Below are 24,206 nucleotides of genomic sequence, written 5' to 3'. Positions count from 1 at the left end.
ATTTTAAAAATTCATATTTATTTTTTATTGATTATCTATGTTACCCCGAGTTTCCAGGATGGGAACAGCAGGGAACTACAGGACGGCAAAAAAAATTGCCAATTTTGCGGGGTGGGGAGATGGCTATATAACAATAGGGAAAATAAAAATATTTATATAAAAACATGGATAAAGTATATACTTATACATAATAGAACCTTAAAATATAAGAATCCGCAGAGTTCATATGCCAGATTTGTGTTACTTTAAGAGTCAGTCTAATTTGTTCTGGGAAGTAAAAGTCCCCTAGGTGTCCCCGAGTCTCCGAGACGTTTCCGGGAGGGGGACAGCTGAAAATATACCGGGGACGCGTCCCCAAGTAAAATCTTATATAAAACAAACTCACTTTTCTCTTTTCTAATCTCTTTTTAGTTAGATTTGTTATAAACTTCAGAGTCAAACCGTTACAAAATGAAACAGTAACAGTAATTATAGATTACAAGGAAACTATGTCATTTCATAATAATTAAAACATCTGACCTAAACGTATTGATTTCTAATCTATCTCTAGCTTTCCTGGAATGAAACTGATTGCTGGATTAAGATTATTAATCCAGCCACCCTAAATCGTGTCTAGATTCTGTAACTGTCAACTGAAGATTTGGAAGGAGTCCTGACCATTCCTTTTCGAGTTTCTCATCACAGATCAAACGCTGAAGAGATGTAAGCCTCTTAGATGATTTAGGAATAACCCCAATTTTCTGGCACTCCCCCATGTCAAGATACTGGAGATCAGCTAGATTACCAAATTGAAGTGGAAGTGTCTCCAAGCGTCGACACTCTGAAATGTCAAGGAGTTCTAACTTCCCAAGCTTGCAAATTGAGTCTGGCAATATTTTGAGTGCTGGACAAGCAGCTAACACCAGCACTACCAAAGAGCCTTCAAGCTCACCGAGATTGTCAGGTATCTTGTCAAGTTCAGTACAATTTGTAACAATCAGTTTTTTCAGGTAAGCTAAATTACATATGCCAGCTGGCAATTCTCTGATATCCACACAGTGCCCAACACTAATCTCTTCTAGCACATTCAATTGTGAACACACCTGTATGTCTAATGCTTCTTTATCACCTCTGCAGAGACAAAGTGATAGCTTTCTGAGATTTTTTAAAAAGCGGCAATGATTTTGAAGGGGAGGAAGAGTCAATTTCTCCAGCCGAAGGCTCTTCAGCTTAGTCAAGGAGCCAATGATTGACATGCCATAAAGATTAGTGCTAATGGAATTCTGGTTGATTATGATTAAAACTTCCAGTTCTGTCATTGTCTGCACAAATGTTGGAATAACACATTTGTTTCCAGCAAATATTAATACTAGAGCCCGGGCCTTTGGAAACTTAATCTCAGGCCATCGATCTTCATTCATCAGACCTGCAAAATAAAAATATTTTTTTGTAGAAAAAAAAGTGTAAGTATTCATTTATTGGTTTGTCTTGTGCCTAATACACGTGAATATCAACAAATCAGTCTGAAGCAATCAACCTGTGTGAATAGCAATAAGTTCAGCAGCACATGAGTGTTTTTCCCAGCTACAGCGTGGATCTACTAATCTTAGCTGTTTAGGTATGTTCCCAGGTTGGTTTGAATTTGCCAAATAAACAGCCAAGTTTCGCAATACATCATGCTGAACTATATATTGCTCACAAGTGCTGCCTTCATTAATTCCTAGATGTTCTCTGAAATAACATGAGTAAAAAGGTAGTCAGCCTTCCATGATAATATGTATCATTCTATTTGTTCCAGCAAGGGAATCAGCACTTCCGTTATTGAGAAATTCCATGTTGAAATCACTACAACCAACCACTATATTGTGCCAAAAGATAACAAATTTCTCTGTGTTTATTTTATATCCAATTCAACAAAAATGTAACAGAAGACACTCACCCCATGTTATTGTTTACCAGACTCAGCAACCTTCGCCTTTCAAGTTCAAGCAGACTCTTACGAGCATGACTCTGTTTTAAGTTGTGATGATAAATCCAAATATCAAACATGGTATCAACAGGAACTTTTTTCACTCCTGGAAACAATGCCAAGTCCAAAAAGCACTGTTTCATGCCATCATCAAGCATTTCGATGCTCACTGCCAGGAGCTTGAGAACCTCCTCTTCATGAGTTTTATCAATAGGTCCCCCTTCTGAGAGTTTGTCTCTGGCATGTTCCCAATATGCATTGTCATTCTCTTTATACAGAGAACGCCCAATCACCATCAATGCAAGTGGTAATCCTTGGCATTTTCCTGCTACCTGTTGATAAATTTTTATTAGTACCTGTCAAACCCCAAGGATGGTAATTACATCTTCACAGACACAACTAAACAATATCATGCTATCTTATAACAGTAAGCAGAGCATGACCCTTGGATATTCACAGATTAGACTATAATATACTAATATCATCCTAAAAATGGCAAATTTGACAGAGTTTAGGGTTCATTAAAATGAACAAATAAGTTACATAAGTAGACCTAGATCTTACCTCTTTTACCAGTGCCTTGTTGTATCCTTTATCTGGAATACTTTTTTGCCCAAATGCTTCATAGCAAAATAGAGACAGAGCATCTTTCTCTCCAAGCAAGGGCAGATCATAAGTGTTGTCAAGCCATTTGTAAGTGTGCCTGGCTGTAACAACAGTCTTGTATCCCTCTGCTTCAAACAACAATTCTTTAAGATGGTCTTCACGCCACACATCATCTAGCACAACCAGAATGTTTTGTGTCTCCTTGCTACTAAGAAATTCTTTAAGCCTTCTACGACCATCTTGTATGCTCTGAAAATTAGGCATAGGTGGAGCCCCAGTTATCCCCACCCATATGCTCTCAAGAATCTTCTTGATATCAGGAAACTGTGAAACTTTTTGAAAAATGATCTTGTTTCCAAAATGTTCTGAGAACAAACACAAGAATGAAAAGTTAGAAAACAGCAGCAAACCCACTTTCAACAGATATAAAAACATTTATTTACTGATTCATTGAAACTATATTGTATTTATGTTTCTTATCTTACCATTTTTGAAGAGGTATGTTTATTTCTTGACTGTAGTGGCTAATAAATGGCAAAGGCTGTACTCATGTTCAGCTAAGAAAACACAGTGACAGAACATAAATTCTGCTGAATTTTCCACCAATGTGATGAAAATACTTTGGGTGTATAAAGATTAAAACTGGCATATGACTTATTTATTGAGACTTTGATATGTATGTCTGATCCTAATTTGGAGCTCATTAACAATCCACATAAGTGACTAGAGAGGCCATTATGCAGTAAAGGTGAGGTCATATTTATATTCTCTAGCAATTTTGAGATTGTGTTGTATGAGACAAGCTATGAACATGCAACTCCCTCATCTGAAATGATAAGTATTGGGATAGCAAGCCCACACCACCATGTCACTGAAAATAAAAGCTAAGACAAATTAGCCAAAGAGCTTGACTGAAAGACCTTTATAAGGTCTGATTGATTGATCAAACATGAAGGAGAGAAGATTTCGCCCACTAAAGAGCATTAGGCTCACTTGATTTCCCAACATCCCACGTGGTGACACTGGGCACCACACCAATCTGCCACGCGAGAAACGAGTTAGAATTTAGAAACCTTGGGAGAGCAGAGTGGCACATGGCACCACTTAAATCGGTCACTTATACAGGTCAGATCTCAGTCAGCATCTGTGAAATCAGCTTGATCAACATTACATGCCCCACAGTTCTCAAAACTTTGTTTATGCTTCAACTTTTGCATGCCCATTTTAAAGCTTCAGAAGAAGCATCATGCATTTTCGCATTTAAACAGCTAACTCAGCCCACACACAACTAATGCAGAATGTATTTTTTTGTCTCCACCTTCACCGTTTGCAGTTTCAGATTTGAATGGCAGTCTCTAAATGTACATAGCTCACTCATCCGGCCCTTTTTAGTGCAATTTTTTTATTTGGGTTAAAGTTTTCTTGCTCTATATAGTGCTGGAATTATTTTCTAATTTTAGTGTATAGAGTTTCCAGAAGTTTTAGTTTTCAACTTTTTGGTGACTATATCGACTGAGTCCTTGATTTTACAACATGCGTTTAGGTTCATACAGACACATTTTTAGTGTTGTTTTTTTAAAAGTAAATAGTTTTTTGTCTACTACTTATTTTTGCTATTAGATTTGTAACCATTGTGAGTGGACATATCACTTTCAGCATTTAGTATATTTTGGCACTTGTAATTGTTAAGATATTTGATGGAACTTACCCATTGTTTATTCAACTCTACTATAGCCTATTTAAGACCAGTTGTGATCACTAAAACCAGAAGTCCATTTTACCTTGTTTTGCAAGTGGCAATGGTACATGCACTACGGATTAAGTGTCAAAATCATCATTTTTTTTTGCAGGGAGGGTTCTTTGATTGAGTGAACTTGGGGAGGTTCTCCCAAGTTTCCTCTCTCAACTCCACAAAATTATGTTTCTTGGAATATTGATGCATAGATTAAATTAATGCTCAATTGGATCGGCTCACTAAAAATACTATGACTCTTAGGACTTTGAGGAAGTATGTATTAAAAGATCTCATCTTCCATATTGAAAAGTGTAATACAACTAAAGAAGCTTGGGACAAATTTAGTCAATTGTATGGCCAAGTTGATGACATTAGAAATTATCAACTTGACAAAGACCTCACCATGTTGGATCCCAAGGACTTTGATACTATCCAAGACTATGTTACTAAAGAAAAAGAGCTAAGAGTAAAGCTCATGGATTGTGGAATTGACATTAAGGATGCACAGTTGATCTACAATTTTTTGGGCAAGCTTCCATCAGAATATGCAACAATTGTTTCTAGCTTCTGAACCCATCAGTTAACAGTGGGTAGTTCACTCACCACATTGTAATTTGATGCCTTCATAGAGATATTGATGTTAGAGCAGTCCAAGTTGATTAGCATGTGTATTCTCAAGTCATCCAAGCCACAAGCTCTGGTGGCTACTCATGGGGATCGAAGGAATCAAGAGAAAGACAAGTCATCTAAGCCAAAGCCATAGAAACATAAAGCACAATCATCCTCTCCACAACGACACAATTATTCATCATCATCTAAGGGGAAATCATCTAAGAAAGAGAAGTTTTCTTGTGCATATTACAAGAAGGATGGACATGAAAAACACTATCGTTACAAGAAGAATATTGATAAATTGAAGCATCTTATTGTAAAGAACAAAATCAATTTTTACTATGACCCTGACTGAAAAGACAGACAGGCACAGCTGCGAACTCTACTTGGTTCCAGTTCATCTGTTGGGGGCCGTGCTCCATGTGATCCTCCTGTTCTGATCCTGTCACCCTTTCCTCCTGTTCCGGGCAGTGCTCTGCTGAGCAATGACAGGAACCAGATCATACATGGAGACTACATTCTTGAATGGTCTGATGGCCAGCTCCCTTGGACAGGATGGTTCAAGAGGGGGACATAGTTTCTCTTAAGTTGCATGCAGTTTTATTGTAAATTTTGATGTAATTTTGATCAGTCCTGTATCGTCATGTAAAAACTTGTATAGGCTGATCTAGATCTGTGATACCTCCTCGTGACTCTACTATCTGTAACTTTCCATAGGTGGATGTCTTTCAGACTCTATCTGATATTTAATAGAAAAAGAACAAAATCAATTTGCCTTCAAGAATGTCTACTTCAGCTTCTTCTTCACAACAAACAAATTTTGATAGATAATGAAAAGAGTCACGTTTGGGAAAGATAGGACCAAAGGAAAAGCTCTTTGTGCTATAGGGAGATGGATTCTAGGTTTAGGGGCTTCTCAGCATATGGCATTTTCGTAGTCCGTTGTTCTCTTCATTTGAGCCTTGTCACATGCCACTAATTTCGATGAGCAATCATACATATATGAATATGATGGGAAAGCATGTAATGTTCCCATCATAAAATAAATATTTAATGAAACCTTTGTTAATGGGCCGATTGATTTAGTATATCTCGGACCCATTTTTATTTAATTGTTTCCGTAGGTGTGTCCACCGACTATCTTTGTAAACCGTAGGGAAGTTTCTCCTAAGGGTATTTAAGCACGGCATGTAGGTAGTAGTAGGTATGTAATTTGGATTGTTTCTTTTTATTTGCGAATTCCTATTGCAATTTTGGATTTTTCGTCATTTCGGAAGTGGAAGATCTTCCCTACTTGGCTTTCCGGTTTCGGTAGAATTCAACCCTCACTCTATTCCGTTGTGTTCTACTTTGGTTCAGGTCTGGGACATCTAGAGCACCATCTTGGTCTGCGAATTACATTCCGTGTGTAATTATTTGTACTAGCATTTTATCTATCATCTATATCTAGCAAATCTAAAGTGCTATTGTTATTTTTCTCTATGTGCAATCACCTGCAATATAATTATTATTGGTAGAGATTTATCTACCTTGCATGCATGCAATAACCTAGCAAAATTATTACATCCCATCACCCTTTTTTCATACACACAACCGTATGGCCTGCACTGAATTACACCATACGGATCCACCTTCTCTGCAGCAATCCCTCCCTACTTGCATAGTACGAACTACTTCAACATCACCATACAGCTCCCACAGACCATCGTACAGAATGTGCCTCCACCATATGGCTGAGACACATGACCGTATGGTACCCAAACTCTACGACCTCCAAGCCAACATTATCGTACAGTATCCAAGTAGTACGGACTGTTTCTTCACCCCTACGGTTGCCCTTTTTGTCCACCGTATGGACTTCTAGTGTCCACCACGCAGGCTATACAAACTGACATTTAACTGAGGGAATTGTCAAATCCAGAACCTTCGCCTACAAACAGGAACGAAACATTATAGTGGTATCAAAGCCAGTGATTCTACCAACCTGTGGAAGTGAATGCAAGTTTATACCCGAAGGAGAAGGCGAGATAACCTTGTCGTTAGAATGGCAGATCCTCAGGATCCTATGACAGAACTCATGAATCTTTTAAGAGAGCTTAGCAAAAACCAAATGCAAATCAACGAAACCCAAAGGCTTATGCATGAAACATTACAAAAATTGGTTGAGGGAAAGATAATGGGAGAACAAAATGGGCATAGTGACGACTCTGTTACAGGAAGGAGAAACTCTCAACACTCACTCTTGACCCTCAACACCTGCCTTCCTTCCAAGAACGAAAGCACCACGCAAAGAAAGAGAACCCACTTTTCAGGAAATGCCAAAACAACTAGGGGAATATTGGAGAAACACGAATATGGAAGGTGATATATCTTACAAAGACTATGTTGATCTAAGAATGAGAAATTCAAGTGGGGGAAATCGTAGTTATTTTAATGATGATCTCAGAAGAAAGACTGAAAAAGTAAACTTATCACCATTTGATGGATCTAGAACCATCACTGCACAGGGATGGGTTCGAGAGGCATCACTGCACAAGGATGGGTTCAGAAGGCAGACACCTATTTCCAACTCAGCCTGATGCCCGAAGAGGAAGCAATCAAGTTCATAACGCTCCATCTAAAAGGAGTGGCGCAAGAGTGGTGGCATCGTGGATTGGTCACTCTCGGCCACGACTAAGTAACCTCTTATGTCGAGTTCACTGAGAGACTCATCAACTATTTCGATGGAAAGGATCCTGAACTAAACTTCAAAGATCTAGCTCAGCTAAGGCAAACAAGTATGGTAGACAATTACATCACTGAGTTCCAAAGGCTATAAGTACTAGTTACAAACATCTTTGAAAGACGTCGAATTGTGTTATTCATGGATGGGTTGAGAGAGCCTTTGAGAGGTTGGATCAAAGGGTTCAACCCGTGCGCTCTCAATGAAGCCATTAAGGTGTATGACATGGCCGCATCTTCCTCCAAAATCCACGTAGCTACACCAACACTTTCCCCATAAGAAGACAAGACAAGAGGCCAATTTAGATAAAACCTCCATTGGATGATGACTCTCGGCAAGAGCTCCGAAGGAAAAAGCTTTGCTTCATGTGCAAGGAACCTTGGGGACCAGGTCATCACTACCTTGGGAAGGGAAAGATTCATTACATTGAGATGTTTCCTAATGACGATGAAGGACAAGTACCTACAGTGACTAGTGAAGAAATTAACCAACACGAGAGAACAAATGGCCTTATACAAAAAGGGGGTTCCATTGCTACCCTCACTACAATGTTTGGAAGTAGTATCTTTAGGGTTTGTGGCACACTTCACAGGAAGTGAGTCATAATCATGATTGATAGTGGTGCCACACTCAATTTCATCAATTCATCTTTGGTCACTAGTGAGGACTTGCATGAAGTAGAGCATGGAAGATTTGACGTTAAAGTTGCTTAAGGAACCTTGTTACCCCGCACTCATGTGATCCTACAGCTAAAAATTTCTATGGGAAACTATACCTTGATAGACAATTTCTTTGTCATAGATTTGGTTGATACTAATATCATATTGGGCATCCAGTGTATGGAGACCCTTGACCAGTACACCCAAAGTTTCAAGAGGATGGACTTTTCATTCGAGACAGATGGCAAGAAGGTGTTGCTAAGAGGAATGTCAAATAAAGGATCAAGTGAAGTGACAATCAAGAAGATGGAGGCCATTTTTAAACATGATATGATCCTATAGATGCTACAAGTAAAAACATGACAGTCAACTCTTTACCCCGTTCCTTAGATAATTGGCGTGCCCATCTATTGGTTGAGTACTCCAAAAACACTTTTGCATGTCAGTTGATGGATGGCTATATACATGACGAAAGATACCAAGTTATTGATGATATCATTTACTACAACGATAAGATCTACTTGGTACCTGACTCAAAACTGAAGAAGCTGATTACAGAAGGCTTCCAAGAATCGGATTTGCATTTGCTTGGGGACAAGCAAATTTTGGAATGGAAGGACTGTAACATTCCCGTCATAAAATAAATATTTAATCAAACCTTTGTTAATGGGCCAATTGATTTAGTATATCTCGGACCCATTTTTATTTAATTGTTTCCGTAAGTGTGGTCGTCGGCTATCTTTGTAAACCATCGGGAAGTTTCTCCGAAGGGTATTTAAGCACAGCATGTAAGTAGTAGTAGGTACGTGATTTGGATTATTTCTTTGTATTTGTGAATTCCTATTAGAGTTATGGATTGTTCGCCATTTCGAAGTGGAAGATCTTCCCTACTTGGCTTTCCAGTTTCAGTGGGATTCAACCCTCACCCTATTCCATTGTGTTCTACTTTGCTTCAGGTCTGGCACATCTAGAACGCCATCTTCATCTGCGAATATACATTATTTCTTTGTATTTGTGAATTCCTATTAGAGTTATGGATTGTTCGCCATTTCGAAGTGGAAGATCTTCCCTACTTGGCTTTCCAGTTTCGGTGGGATTCAACCCTCACCCTATTCCATTGTGTTCTACTTTGCTTCAGGTCTGGCACATCTAGAACGCCATCTTCATCTGCGAATATACATTCCATGTGTAATTATCTGTACTGGCATTTTATCTATCATCTATATCTAGCAAATCTGAAGTGTTATGTTTATTTTCTCTATGTGCAATCACCTGCAATATAATTGTTATTGGTAGTGATTCATCTTTCTTGGATGCATGTATTACCCTCGTAAAATTATTACATCCCATCACCCTTTGCTCATACACACAACTGCACAACCTCCACTGAATTACACCGTATGGATCCACCTTCTCTGTTGGAATCCCTCCCTACTTGCACCGTACAGACTGCTTCAACATCACCATACGACTCCCATAGACCACCGTACAAAATAGTGCCTCCATCGTACGGCTAAGACACATCACCGTATGACATCCAAACCATACGGCCTCCAGGCCAACATTACCGTATAGTATCCAAGCAGTACGGACTATTTCTTCACCCTTGCAATTGCCCTTTTTGTGCACCGTACAGACTTCTAGTGTCCACTGTGCAGATTATACAAACTGACATTTAACTAAGGGAATTGTCAAATCTGGAACCTTCGCCTACAAATAGGAACAAAACATTACAAAGTATCCATTGATATTGGAGATAGAACCTTCAATGATGTAGTGTGTATACCTTGCATAACCAATAATCCTCTTTCCATCCATCAAATCACTCATGGTGCAACAAGAAAGACTTTGGAGTTCATACCTGATTCAATTATCACGACACTTAAAGAGTGGAGCTATCGCTATTGGGCTCGTGGATCATGCATCTCGACTGTACACATCTACAGATTTTGTTGCCGATGATAGCGATTCTTTAAATGACGATCATATTTCTAGTGTGGATTCATATATTGAAACAAATTTGGCTACTTGAACTTGTGTATACTCACATGCGATCAAGTTGTTCAGCCTTCTATCCATCTCCTATTAAGATCACATCTATTATTTCTCTTGATGATGCTTATGTTGGTACTGTTTTAACTTCTTGTGATCCAATGGAGCAGGATATACATTGTCTTCCCGACAATGTTTCTTGGGATGACCATTTGAGAAGCATTGCAAATTTATTTGTGGAATCCTACATTGCAGATTAGGGAGACAACATTGATAATATTTATCTTCTCTTGGATGGAGATGATCATCCTTTAGTTGTTGTGACGTAATACCTTGATCCTCTTCTTTATTGTCTACATGATCATCCTTCATATTATGACATGATTGTGGATACTCTGGACCAACATATGGAGGTCTCTTTATCTTCAAAGGGGGTAGTTGAGTCCTTGGATATTGTTCTAAATTCATCTCCACTAAACCCTGGTTTGTCTTTTCAGCAATGTGGCCTAGTACACCTAATTTGGAGGGGGCATCTTTCAAAATCGACATGGAGACACTTGAGTAGTTTTTAGAAACTCCATAAATCTTGAGGTTTCTTCATATTCCTTTTAGGATTGATGAGACTTCGTACATGCACCTTTGGTTTTGTTTCTTCCTAAAAGGAGGAATGTTGTTCGCCATTCATGGACTAGCTTCTACATCCAGCATGAAGCATCTATCATTGGTGCATATTCTATATTGAGAGGGGGCTAATTTGTTTCTCTTCTTCTCTCCTATTAGGACTTTTTCCTCACATTGGGTTTTGTCCTTCTCATTCTTCTTTGAGAGATCTTTTGTATTCCATCTATCTTTTGGAGGTGACTTTCATCCCACTAAATTTTATCCCTTTCTTTGTTTGTGAGAGATTGCATTGCATAATATACATTGGTACTTGATATAGTTTGGACCCATCAAGCATTGTGAGCTTAAGTTTACGCTCCCTTAAGTTGCACTTAAGAGGGGTATTGTGAGGGTTTCAATCCATCACTCCATTGCAAATGGGGACCCCTCATTTTGCTCTGGTAGTAGCAGTGATGTTGGTGGCAATTTTCAAATCTCTGTGTCTGAGAGATGAGTTTGAGCAATTTTGGCTTGTTGGGTAGTCAAGTTAGCTAAGGATATGGAATTGAAATCAAGGGATTTGTGATGAAATTAGTTAGAATCTTTAAAAATCCTTGTTCCAATTCCAATTTCATCTTAGAAAGTCAAAAAGGTTATGGGAGATAACACTTATGGAAGCATGTTAAATCTTGAAATTTGGCCAAGTCTAGGTAATTTTATAAAATCTCCAAAATCTAAAATCTTTGTTAAAACTTCTATGAACCCGAAACCACTCTAGAACATCCTTGTAGTATTTATATAATTTAATGTAACTTATACTTAAATGTTATAATTTATATAAATCATCTTGCATTCCAAGCTGAAGATATTAAAGCAAGTTGGGATTTTCAACAACATTCCACCAAATCTCCACCATGTCCCCCTTTGGACCATATTTCTCACAACTTGGGAATTTCATTCCCCACTTTACCAAACCTCCACCCCAAAATAATGATGGCTTCAGGTGAAGGTCAAGAGTCAAATGGATGAAGTTTCATAAAAATGGAAGAGAAGGAGGATGGCATCCACCTAAATACTTGGAGAAGATGGTGAAATCTGAAAATAAAAACAAACTCAACTCCTTTCGGCTAACTTGGATTGCAGAATCAGATTGAAATTCACAATGAGTGAGCGTTGAGGGCAGTCCAAACATGGAATTGAACTTAAGGTAGTTAAAATGCACATGCAAGATATAGGTCAGAATTCCAAAGATCTTGAGAATTCTGTCCTTGCAAAATCCCCAATTCTCCAAATCTCTGCCCTACCACAGATGAGATTTTGATGAAATTTATCAACTCCTAGCTGACGAAAAGGGTGAAAAACACAATTTGAAGAGGCAACTTTGATGAAAATGGAAAAGAAAGACCAAGTTTGGGAACAAATGTAGAGGAAATCACGTTCAAAATCAGGTCGGAATTCACAAGAACCTGGGATTTCCACCTTAAGGATTCAATGCATTTCAAGGTGAGAACTAGATTTGATTCTATTCTATAGGCTTTCAATGATGCAGAATGGTGAAGGTGATAAAAAATTTAAAGGAGATGCAATGTGTAAATAAACCTTCTAAGGTGGAGTTTATTACGAAGTAATTGGTAAAATATTTGCTTGTTATTAACAGAGACCGAAAGGTCAATATATAAAAAGAATAAAACAATGTTTCCTTAGGAAACGATTGTAAAGAATAGAAACATTTTATTCTAACAGAGAAAGCTAAAAAAGCAAAAGCTAACTAGATATTTGCAATAGATTACCATTAACTAATAATAGACGATTATATATTATCGTAATATCCTCCCATAATGGTTAATCTATCTAGAACACCAAGTTGTCCTCTAATTTTGACAAACTTATCAAGACCAAGAGGCTTGGTGAGAATGTCTGCAATCTGATCTGTTGTAGGAACATACTACAAATCTATAGTCCCGTCTTCAACCAGCTATCATATGTAATGACAGTGAACATCAACATGCTTGGTTCGTTCATGGAAAACTAGATTTTGTGCTAACTTGATAACGCTTTCGTTATCAACAAATAGAGTAGTCGGTCCTACTGGTGACATCTACATATCCCCAAGCATCTGACGAAGCCAAACAACTTCACATCCTGCCTTAACAATCCCTTTGTATTCAATCTCTGTAGAGGAGAGAGAAACTACCTATTGCTTCTTACTGGTCCATGTGAGTGCATCAGATCCCAAACTAAACACATATCCAGAAGTTGACTTTTATCATCGACAGAGCCTGCCCAACCTGAATCTGTGAACCCACTGAGTTTAGGATTAGAACTTCGAGAGTACAGTAGTCCATAATCTAAAGTGCCCTTCATGTAACAAAGCACATGCTTTGGTGCCATCCAATGATCAACTTTAGGAGCTGTCATAAAGCGTGAAATATAGCTGACTGCGATGCTGATATTAGGCCTAGTAGCAGAGAGGTAGATGAGGCTGCTTACTAGTTGCCTATATGTAGTATCATCAACGGAACGAGAATTGAACTTTGCTGATAACTTGAGACCTTTCTCCATAGGTATAGATGCAGGCTTACAATCCTGTATATGGAATTTGTCTAACAAGGCCCTGGCATATTTGGACTAAGAGATGAATATACCAGAAGACTGTTGCCAAACTTCAACACCTAGGCAATAAAGCATGAGCCCAAGGTCAGTCATATCAAAAGATTGGCATAAATTCTGTTTGATTCCCTGAATTAAAGATGTCGAACTACTAGTGATGATCGGATCATCCACATAAATAAACAGAAGGATGATGTCATTGTCAGTACTCTTAATGTATAGATTTGAGTCTAAAGAACTCTTGAAGCCTTCATCACTGAGGTACTTATCAATTTTTATGTACCATGCCCAAGGGGCCTGCTTCAAGCCATAGAGAGCTTTTACCAATATGAGAACCTAATGGTCTTTACCAGCAACCTTGAAAGCAGGAGGTTGCTCATGTAGACCTCTTCATGGAGATCACCATTCAGAAAAGTACTCTTGACGTCTATCTGATGGATCTTCCAACCAAACTATGTTGCCATGGCTAGGACTAATCTCATGGTGCTCATCTTTGTAGTAGGAGAAAAGGTCTCCTCATAATCAATGACCTAACGCTAAGAAAAGCCCTTTGCCACTAAATGAGTTTTGTACTTAACCAAAGTACCATCTGATTTGTATTTGATTTTGTAAACCCATTTGCAGCTAATGGGTTTCTTCCCTGGTGGAAGATCAAAAAGGACCCAAGTGTTGTTCTTCCGCAAGCTCTGGTGTTCAGATGTCACAGCTTGTTCCCACTCTGGAATTCCTTTAGCCTCGGAATATGTTTGATGTTCAAACACACTATGAATGTTGGTCATGAGAGCAAATTTAATAGACTGCAGTTTTTCTCTTTCTCTCCAGTTCTCCCATCAATGAGCTCATCATCACGAAAATCAACAAGTGTCTTAGCCCACCACTTAGGCCAAAGAGGAGAACAACCAACATGAGTATCGGGAGATGCTTGGTGATTAGGTTCCTCATCAGAAGAATCAAGATCAAACTCAGGTGAAGCATCGACAAATCGAGGTGATCCAGCAGGAGAAGTCGGAGGTGTCTGTACAAGGATCACTGATATAATTGGAGTTGCAGGAGCTACTGGAGCCCTCCTATCAGGTAGAACTAATGGAAGCCGAACTCCCAAATCATGAGCCTTCATAGGTTGGTCTGTTAGATCAAAAACAAGAGAAACAAGCATGAATGGTCCTCATTTCTCATCAAAGACTACATCACGACTGTAGATGAGACTAGATATCTCTATATCAATCAGGCGGTAGGCTTTGTGAAGACTGCTATATCCAACAAGCATGAGTTTCTAACTCTTGGCATCCATCTTGGTGTGTGACACATCAGGGATCAAAACAAAAGCAAGAGAGACAAAAACCTTCAAGTGACTGATTATGGGCTTGCGACCTGATCAGGCCTCTTTCGGAGTTTTACTTTGACCGCCACGGTGGGTGACTAGTTCAACAAATAAACGGCATTGTTAACTGCTTTTGACCAAAACTTCTTCAGAACATATCTGTTTTCAAGCATGGATTGAGCCATCTCGGCGATTGTCCTGTTCCGACATTCAACTAAATTGTTTTCTTGTGGCATGTGGGGTGTGGTTAACTGGCGTTTGATGCCCTGTATATCCAAGAAGTTGGAGAAAACATTAGAACAAAATTCCCCCCCACTGTCTGATCTAAGAGTAATAATAGATTTCCCAAACTCTTTTTCAACTAAAGGTAAACTTCTAAAATACAGGAAATGCATCTGATTTCTTTTTAAAGAAATACACCCACATTTTTCTACTGAAACCATCAACAAACAATAGAAAATCCCTGGACCCAAGAACAAGAGGAATGGCCATAGGGTCGCAGATATCGGCATGAACAAGCGCAAGTACCTAAGAAGCTTGTCATGAATTGCCCTTGGTGAAAGGTGTGCAATGTTGCTTCCCAACCTAGCATGCATCAGAAACTCCAAGCTATTGAGTTTGAATCTCTGGCAATCCAAGAACAAGCTCATCCCGAGCAAGCTATGAGAGATAATGCACATTTAAGTGCCCATATCGTTGATGCCAAAGTGTGCTGACAAAAGACCGTCGAGCAGCCGTAGCTAAGTCCCGAGAATCACCAAAATCGATAAGTCTGAAAAGACCATGATCCTCAAGACCCACTACAATAGTAGACTAAGTCCTCCGATCAGTGATGGTGCATTGATGTGAACTAATGTTGACATCCAAGTGTGGAGAATGTCGCAGCAACTGACTAACTAAAAGTAGATTTAGTTCAATCCCTATAACGTAGTACACATCGAGCAATATGAGGTTCCTCCCAACAGACTGAATTTGAATGTTGTCTTTGCCCACAATCGTGTACTCTTCTCCACCACCAAAAATAACAATTTGAATAAGGTTGGTAGTCAGTAAACCAGTCTCTACGGTGAGCGAAATGACGAGAGGCACCTAAATCAATGTACCAAGCAGAAGACTTCACATGATCTGCAAGTCTTTTAGCCATGAAGGCGTAAAAGGCAGACTCCATCTACTCAATGTGCTCTACACTGTTTGCTTTGGGCTACGAACTTGATTGCTTAGATTGTGCAGCTAAGCGTTTCTGACATTCAACCTTCATGTGTCCAAACTTGTAACAGTAATTGCATGGAATGTTCTTCTTTTGGGAACCATCTGATGGTGGAGCAGAAGACTTCTACTGAGATGGCTGCTGGAACTTGCCTTTATCCTTCTGAAAGGATTTTGCAGAAAAGGCTTTCTCTATGGAGATGGAGCTGGAGCTACTACCAAACTGTTGTTTCCACCGATCTTGCTAAAGCAGCAGTGTGCAAAGATCAGTGAACTTCAAATCAACACCAGAAGATGTGATGTTGAGAGTCTCGATAAAATGCTCATAGGACTTTGGTAAACTCAGAAGAGTGATAACCACAATATCCTCTTCCTCCATCTTGCGGCCAATGGCAAGTAACTGATCATGGATTTCTTGAATGCGATTCAGGTGTGCTTGGAGCGAGATGCGCTCATCCATGACAATAGAAAATACAGTTTTTTTTAGAAAGAAAGCTTTGAGATGGGTCCAGATCTTGGCAGATGTCCTGCCAGATGGAATCTGAGAAAGTTGACCATCAGCCACGGATAATTTGAGAAGCATCACTGCCTCCTAATTATTCAAATCCCATGTATCCTAATCAGAACTAGGAGCAGTTGGATGCTTCGTAACACCCAATACAAGTTGATCGGTGGTCCGATATTCAAAAATTGTGATGATCCACTGCTTCCAAGTGCCATAATTTCAACCATTGAATTTGGAGTTGTGCTCAAGAAGAATGTTTGTCAGAGATGCCATGACACATTTTTCAATGAAAAACGTGAAAATCTATGAAGACACGTTCTTTGAGGCAAAAAATAGAAGACCCAGAAAATTCTAAGTGACTCAGAAGAGTGGTCGAAAAACCTAGAAAGAATAGTTGTCATTTTTTGGATCCGCTGGCTTGAAAATTGAGGTACGAAAAACAAGGCACCCAGAAAAAATAGACAACCCAGTTGAGCTCTCGAAAAACCCACCAAGAATCTGAAATCAAAATCAAAATAATTTTTCAAGCTCAAAAACTAGGGTTTAGAACTAAAAAACAAGTCAACGGCCATGGAGGTCAAAAACAGCAAAGAAATGGTGGTTGCAGGCGGAAGAACTATCCAATTTTTTTCAAAATAGGGGCGTTTTTGTCTGAGACAGCAGAGGCAATGAAATTTTGGCAAAACAAACTGTGATTTCACCCTCAAAAATGTTGTGTTTGGCAAACCCATGACCTCAGAAAAAATATGAGTTGTAGAGCAAAAACGTGAGCTTTTCCAAGGTTTGAATGTCGTGATAAACGTAAAATGCCCAAGGAAAAAATGACCTTAACTTGTATGAGTCGCAAGAGAACATCCAAAAAATCGCAATTTTGGATATTGCCGTGAATGCTGCAATTTTAGAGAAATGTATGGAGAAAAACCGAGAATTTCAGACCTAGCCAAGATCCGAGTGTGCACAGATGATTTCCTCCAAAAAAATGAAACCCTAAATGGCATTCAAAAATAATTTCTCAAGGCAAAAACCATAGGCGTGTTGTAGAGGAAAAAATCAAAAATAATTTCAAAAATTTAGAGCAGAAATTTCGAAAGAAATTATAAAATTTTCAAAAAAATTTGGAGTATTGGCTTTGATACCATATTACGAAGTAATTGGTAAAATACTTGCTTGTTATTAACAGAGACCGAAAGGTCAATATATACAAAAGAATAAAATGATGTTTCCTTAGGAAACAATCGTTTAGAATAGAACCATTCTATTCTAACCAGTGTAACAAGACTCACCGCGAGTCAGGCGAGTCTCCCAAGTCAGCGAGTCAGGGAGGGCATGCTGAGTCAAAATGACTCATGACTTTGGCTCGAAGGGTCAGGGAGGATCACTCGCTTGACTTGCGTGACTCGGGGGTCATGACTTGCTTGACCTGGCCGCAACAGTCAATGTCAGACAAAGTGAAAACATAAAAAATCACTTGTTTTTTTAATATTTTTTTTGGTTCTTTTTATCCTTAACACCCTAAAAGGGCTTTCATAACACTCTATTGTAAGAAAAAGAAAGAGGAAGAAGAGAAGTAGAGTGTCATTGTTTTGCAACCAACTGAAAGGAAGAGGAGAAAAGCTTGCATTTGTGACATTGGAGCAACTATACGCTTGTATTTAGATCATCAATGAGTTTATAGGAGCTCTTCTCAACACTTCTCAACTCCTTTCAAAGAGGTAAAAGTTGATTTTTTTGGATTTTGATGGTTTTTTTTCTCTAAGCTCATGGGTTTTTTGGATGATTTTTTTTGTATGTTTATGGGTTTTGCTTTATTTTAGATCTTCATAAAATACAATGCTTAAATGGTAATATTTGGTCTAAAATGTCTTATTGCAGCAACGTTGACATTTTTCCTTACTCGTAATGGCTCCTCCAACTAAAAAACCCAAGCTCTCTAAAGGCAATTAAAAAGATGAGTGCTGGAAGTACACCATAGAATTTTCGAGTAGAGGTAGAGCTCAAACAAAATGTCTATTTTGTAAGGTCTTTAACAGTGGGGGGATAAATAGATTGAAATACCATATTGCTGGCATATGTGGTCATGATGCTAAGCCTTATAAAGTTGCAACTCCCGAGGCTAAACATTTTTGTTTTGTTGCCTTAGAAAAATATAAACAAGAAAAGGAATTAAAGCAAAAACAATTACCAAAGTGAGCTCAGTCATCTGGAACTGTTTTTGTATCTAGTTTTACACCCCTAGGTTAAATAGGTTGTGTTGGAGAAGGTGCTTCCCTTCCCCCCTATCGTCCTAGTGCTTCTATTAGTTGTACTTCTTCTACATCTATTCCGTGCACTGCTAGTGGTGCTGCCCCTGCTAGTAGTACTGGCATTACCTTTGGTCCTAGAGTCAGAAAAATTAGGTTGGACAATTTTTTTTGTACTACATTCCACTCCTGGTGCACAACCCTCACTTGAGAGCTTGGTTTGGAATAGGAAGATCCATGAAGCTGGAAGAAGAGCAATTTGCAAGTTTTGGTATTCTGCAACATTTCATTTATGGCAACCAAGTACTTCAACTTCATTTATATTTGATTGTTTTACGTTTTAAGTTTTTAAATTTTATAATTTTAACTTGATGTTGAAATATACTAATTAAAATGTTTTTATAAATGTAGCACGACTCCTTATTGGCAGGAGATAATTGATGCGATTTCCATCTATGGTGTGGGGTTTAAAGCCCCCACTGAAGATGAGTTGAGTGGCCCCCTCTTACTAGAAATGGTTGAGGAGATGAAACTTGAGTTGGAGGACGATAGAAAGATTTGGAGCCAAAGGGGGTATACCATTATGACAAATGGATGGACATATAAGAGGAATAGGACTCTCCTCAATTTTCTTGTTTCTAGCAGAGGTAATTCATCATCCTCTACTTCTCGAAGTCTAAAATTTAATGTATGATTGAATAACTACAAAAAATATCGACTATTCAATGATAATCATTTTGTTTAATTTTCACTTTCAGGATCCACCATGTTTTTGAACTCTATAGATGCTTCCTCACATGTCAAAAATGCAAAATTCTTATGTGAGGCTATTGAGGTCATAAGGGAGGTGGAGGAAGAGAATGTTGTCCAAGTGGTGACCGATAATGTAGCTAATTATGTTGCTACAGGTAAAATTTTAACTTCCAAGTTCTAAAAATTTTATTTTAGGTTTTTCATTAAATTTTGAAAATTAAAAGTTTTTTAAACATCTAAATTTTTAATTGTTTACTAACTAATTTAAAGTTGCTGCAAGAAAACTTTTGATGGAGAGACACCCAAGAATCTTTTGGACTCCATGTGTGGCCCATTGCCTCAACCTCATGTTAGAGGATATTGGCAAGCTTAAATGGGTGAAATCATGTGTTGCTAAGGCCAAAAATCTTTGCAAGTTCATCTATAATCATGCTTTGGTCCTCAGCATTATGAGGGAATACACGAAGGAAAAGGAGTTGGCTCGTCTCGATATCACACGATTTGCCTCTAATTTTATCACACTAAAATCCTTGCTGAGTTCAAGATTAGCTTTGAGGTGCATGTTTGTTGGTCCACAATGGAGTTCCTCGTCCTTTGCCACCACTCCTACAGGGATAGATGCAACAAAATGCATTTATAATGAAGGTTTTTGGAAGCCATGTAAGGAGATTGTGGAGGTAATTTAAATTTTAAAAGCTTAAATCTTAAAATTTTATAAATTAATTTATCTCATACATATTTTTGTTTCATTTTCATTGTGTAACTTTACAAAGTTTCATCATTCACTAACTTGTTTTTTTGTTTAATTGTTTTGTAGATCACTGAGCCCCTTGTAGCCCTCCTACGAGTTGCTAATGGGGAGAAGCCCACTATGGGCTACATATATGAGGGCGTGGATAGGGCCAAGGAGGCTATTAAGGCCAAATACGTAGGAGTTGAGGACAAGTATAGCCTTATTTGGGCCATAATTGATAGGAGATGGCAAAATCAGCTTCATAAACCCATCCACACAATAGCCTATTACCTCAATCAGGCATACCGTTTCTGTGAATATTTCAAGGTAGATGAGGAGGTTCTTAGTGGCCTATACATTGTGATATCGAAGATGGCCACTAATGCCACAGATGTATTGCTTGAGATGGATGCCTATAATAATGCAATAGGGCCCATTTTTTCAAGTCAAATTTGCAAAGAAGGTCGTACAAAATTGCAGCCAGGTAAAAATTGCAACTTAAGCCTTATACAATATAGTTTCTAAATTTCTAGCTTTAAAGTTCAAATTTTGAAATGAGACTAATATTTTTTTCTTTTCCTTTTTTCAAAATTCAAATAGATGGTGGCAAATGTTTGGGCCTTCAACAAATCATCATCCACATAATGAGCCAGCCAAGTAGCGCTTCTGGATGTGAGCGCAACTGGAGCATGTTCAAGCACATCCACTCAAAGAGGCATAACAGGTTGTCTGTGGAGAAAATGAATAAGCTAGTCTTTGTGCATTACAACCTGCGCATTAGGACCAGGGAGATTTTAGATAGTGACACCTCTCTGATTATTCTAAAGGAGGTTAATCCAAAGTCTGAGTGGATCACTAAAGCTACCGATCTTGTCTTTGATGATGAGGACCTAGAGTGGGTTGACGAGGCAGACAAAGAATCTGAGGTCGTGGCTATGGCAAAAAAGGACCAGAGAGCTACAGTTGTTCCTAGTGGCACCTCACAGGCACTAGTAGAGACTACAGTTGATCCTAGAGGCACCTCACAAGCTGATGCCATAGCCAATTAGTCATCTAGGACTTACCGTAGATGCCTTACTAAGAGGAATTTTATAGATTATACTGAGCCGGAGGTTGTGGTTGGGGATGAGGGTGAGAATGAGGATGAGGATGAAGATGAGGATGACGATGAGGACTAGGAGCCATAGCTATAGTCTTGTTTTAACTTTTTGTTTAACTTAACATATGATCGAAATTTGGAACATTTGATGATGACTATTAATGTGTTGGATTTCATGGATTTGATATATATTTTGATGGGTTTCATGGATTTATCATTTTATATATCTATGATTCTATGTTTTACTTTTCTATTTCCTTCAGCTACTATTTAAATTTTAGCATTTAGCAATTTACCTTTGTACTTATGTAATCGATGTATGTTTAACTTTTAAGTAGGTGCATTGTGATCAAATTACCTTCTATTTCATGATGTTATTGTGTATTTAAGCTTTATTCAATAATGGGTGCATGGAATGTTCTTTAAATCCTAAAAAATCTCAAAATTTCGAGCTTTTTTCACTTTGCCGAGTCACTACCAAGTCTGAGCCAAGTCATGAGTCAAGTTACCCTTGCTGAGTCCAAGCTGGGTCCGAGTCACCTTATTTTGATTCTAACAAAGAAAGCTAAATAAAGCAAAAACTAACTAAAGCTAACTAGATATTTACAATAGATTACCATTATCTAATAATAGACGATTATCTATTATCGTAATAAAGTTTTTCAAGACTTGAAAATTTTACTCCCAACTCCAAATCTCAGCCATAAATCAACTTGGGCAAAAATTTTACAAACTTGGGAGTTTCATTCCCAACATCCAAAACTTCTACCATCTCTCCAAGTCAAAAGGCAATGAGATCAAGCTGGGAAATAAAACTTGCAAATCTACATGACGATTTTCAAATGAAAAAGTTGACCAAATGAGAAAATAAAGATAATGGATATGACTCTAGCTAGGGGCAGAATTTCTCAGATGTTAGGAATTTTATTCCCAATTTCTCCAAATCTCTTCCATATAGGCTCATGGGCAGAATTATTACAAAACTAAAATTTCATTCCCAACACCCCAAAATCTCCTCCCTTGACATCAAAGGTGCTCAATGCAAAGTAAGAAATCAATTGGGGTGATAAAAATTAAAAAGAACAAAATGGAAATCTGATTTCTTTCAAAATATGCAAGGCTGAGCAACATGAGCCATTTAGACTGCTGAGAATAACAAATTTAAATCAAGACTTTGCCAATAAATAGGTTGGCCCAGCTCAAAGGGTCGTGCTTCTTCAATTTTGAGCCCATATAAACAAGATGGAGAAGCTTATTTCAAACACCAATCCGTTCAAACTACCAAATAAGAAGATCAGATCTAGTATAAAATTCAGATAAGGAAAATCAAATTTGAAATCAAGTGACATTCCATTAAATTAGTCTTGCTGAAGGGGAAACATTTTCAGGTGAAAATCAAGAAATTCCAATCAAGAGTGAAAGGAAATCAAATTTGCAAGAGAAACCCATAAACTTAAAGGTATTGCAGAATGTTATTTCAAGAGAAGTTTCTATATTTCAGACTCGGCAAATCAGAAATTTGAACTTTGATGATATTGGAAAATCATTTCTTTTAGGATTGCATGATAAAGATGGACTGAAATGAAATTCCAAGAGATAGAAGTTTTTTAAATCATTCATTAGAATTTCAAGCAGTCAATTTTAGGGATTTAAAGATAACATTTAATTGGCAACTAAGGATCATTTAGATTAGAAATTGCAAAGATAGGAATGATTTCATGTTGCAAGAGAAATGTAAGAAATGTATCCATGACAAGTGTTTTCTTGTTTTGCAACGTGAAAACAAAAGAAGATTTGAAATTGCAAAGTAAGCTACAACTACAAGGAAGATCCCACGACAACATGGACATGGTGGCAAGCTCAAGCTCAAGACTTCAAGCAAGAAGATAATTTTAGGTTGAAGCTCAAAGTTGAAACAGCGAATTCAAAGAACAAAATCAAGATGGAGATCAATAACATGGAACAAGGAAAAGGAACAAATTTGCAAGCCTACTAGTGAAAGAAAATTGTTGCCAACTTGAGTTTCCTTCAGAAATCCAAGTTCACTTTGAAAGATCCAGCAACATGAAAGACTTCATCACTTCAAGAAGATCAAGATCAAGGCACCAAAAGAGACATCAAGTTTGCAATTACAAGAAAATTCAAACTCATGGCAATGAGAAGATTTTTAGAGGCTGGAAAAAATTTGAGAAGATGAAGCAATTTTTGAATATGCCATCACAATCGAAGGCTTGATAACATTCAGTATCAAGAGATTTTTTCTCATCACCAAAGAACTGATCAAGTCTACAAGTTAAGGATGTTGAGGTGGCATCCAGTCCATTTGCAGCCTATTAGAAAATTTCAGTTACACGTGCTCAAGCACATCCAATCATATTATGCGAAGTGTACCCCTAGAAGGCATCTAATGCCTCTACCTTATCTATTTTCTCATTGGCTCTCAAAGCATTGCAATTTTTTTATTGGCCCACAGGGTGGTTCCTTCATCTAATTGGATGATAATGTGGCAACCCTAATTAGGGCTTGTAATGGATCAACCTTTGGTTCTTGATCTTGAATCGATCTCAGTTCTTCATTGTAATTGGACAACTATAAAAAGCCAAGGCCTTCTCATGTGTAAAGTGTTAAAGATTACGATTAAATAATAGGTTAGAGAGTAGAGTACGAGAGGAGATTTGTTCAAATAGTGGCCATGATGCTATCAAAGTAATTGTTGATTCATTATTGGTCTTCATGGTGGATTACTCGTGTTGCTTTGGAGTATTGTATGGTCTCTTTATTCCCTCACTTAGATTATATTTCATTTCATGTTGATTAAAATTAGTGCTTCATTGAAAGGAAGATATTTTGGATGCATCTTTGGTG

The 24,206-nt window shown here is 38.0% G+C and overlaps 1 protein-coding gene across 1 annotated transcript in view; it reads right to left on the bottom strand.

The window, feature by feature from the left end:
* Window positions 1-385: 385 nt before the first annotated feature.
* LOC149531327 (putative disease resistance protein At5g47280) overlaps window positions 386-24,206 on the bottom strand; it is a 37,844-nt gene continuing 14,023 nt past the window's right edge. Inside the window, exons 2-5 of the mRNA XM_089811460.1 lie at window positions 2,513-2,919; window positions 1,919-2,280; window positions 1,517-1,710; window positions 386-1,405 (exon numbers count right to left, since the gene is read on the bottom strand). Of these exons, the coding sequence (XP_089667586.1) occupies window positions 588-1,405; window positions 1,517-1,710; window positions 1,919-2,280; window positions 2,513-2,919 (1,781 nt within the window). The 3' untranslated portion in view covers window positions 386-587. The remainder of the gene's footprint in view (window positions 1,406-1,516; window positions 1,711-1,918; window positions 2,281-2,512; window positions 2,920-24,206) is intronic.

The sequence above is a fragment of the Cupressus sempervirens genome, chromosome 11 (assembly GCF_028749045.1).
Source record: "Cupressus sempervirens isolate cs-2001-9-10 chromosome 11, ASM2874904v1, whole genome shotgun sequence".
In the NCBI taxonomy this organism is placed as follows: domain Eukaryota; kingdom Viridiplantae; phylum Streptophyta; class Pinopsida; order Cupressales; family Cupressaceae; genus Cupressus; species Cupressus sempervirens.
The sequence above is the reverse complement of the archived record's forward strand: the minus strand, read 5'-3'. Positions and strand labels throughout refer to the sequence as shown.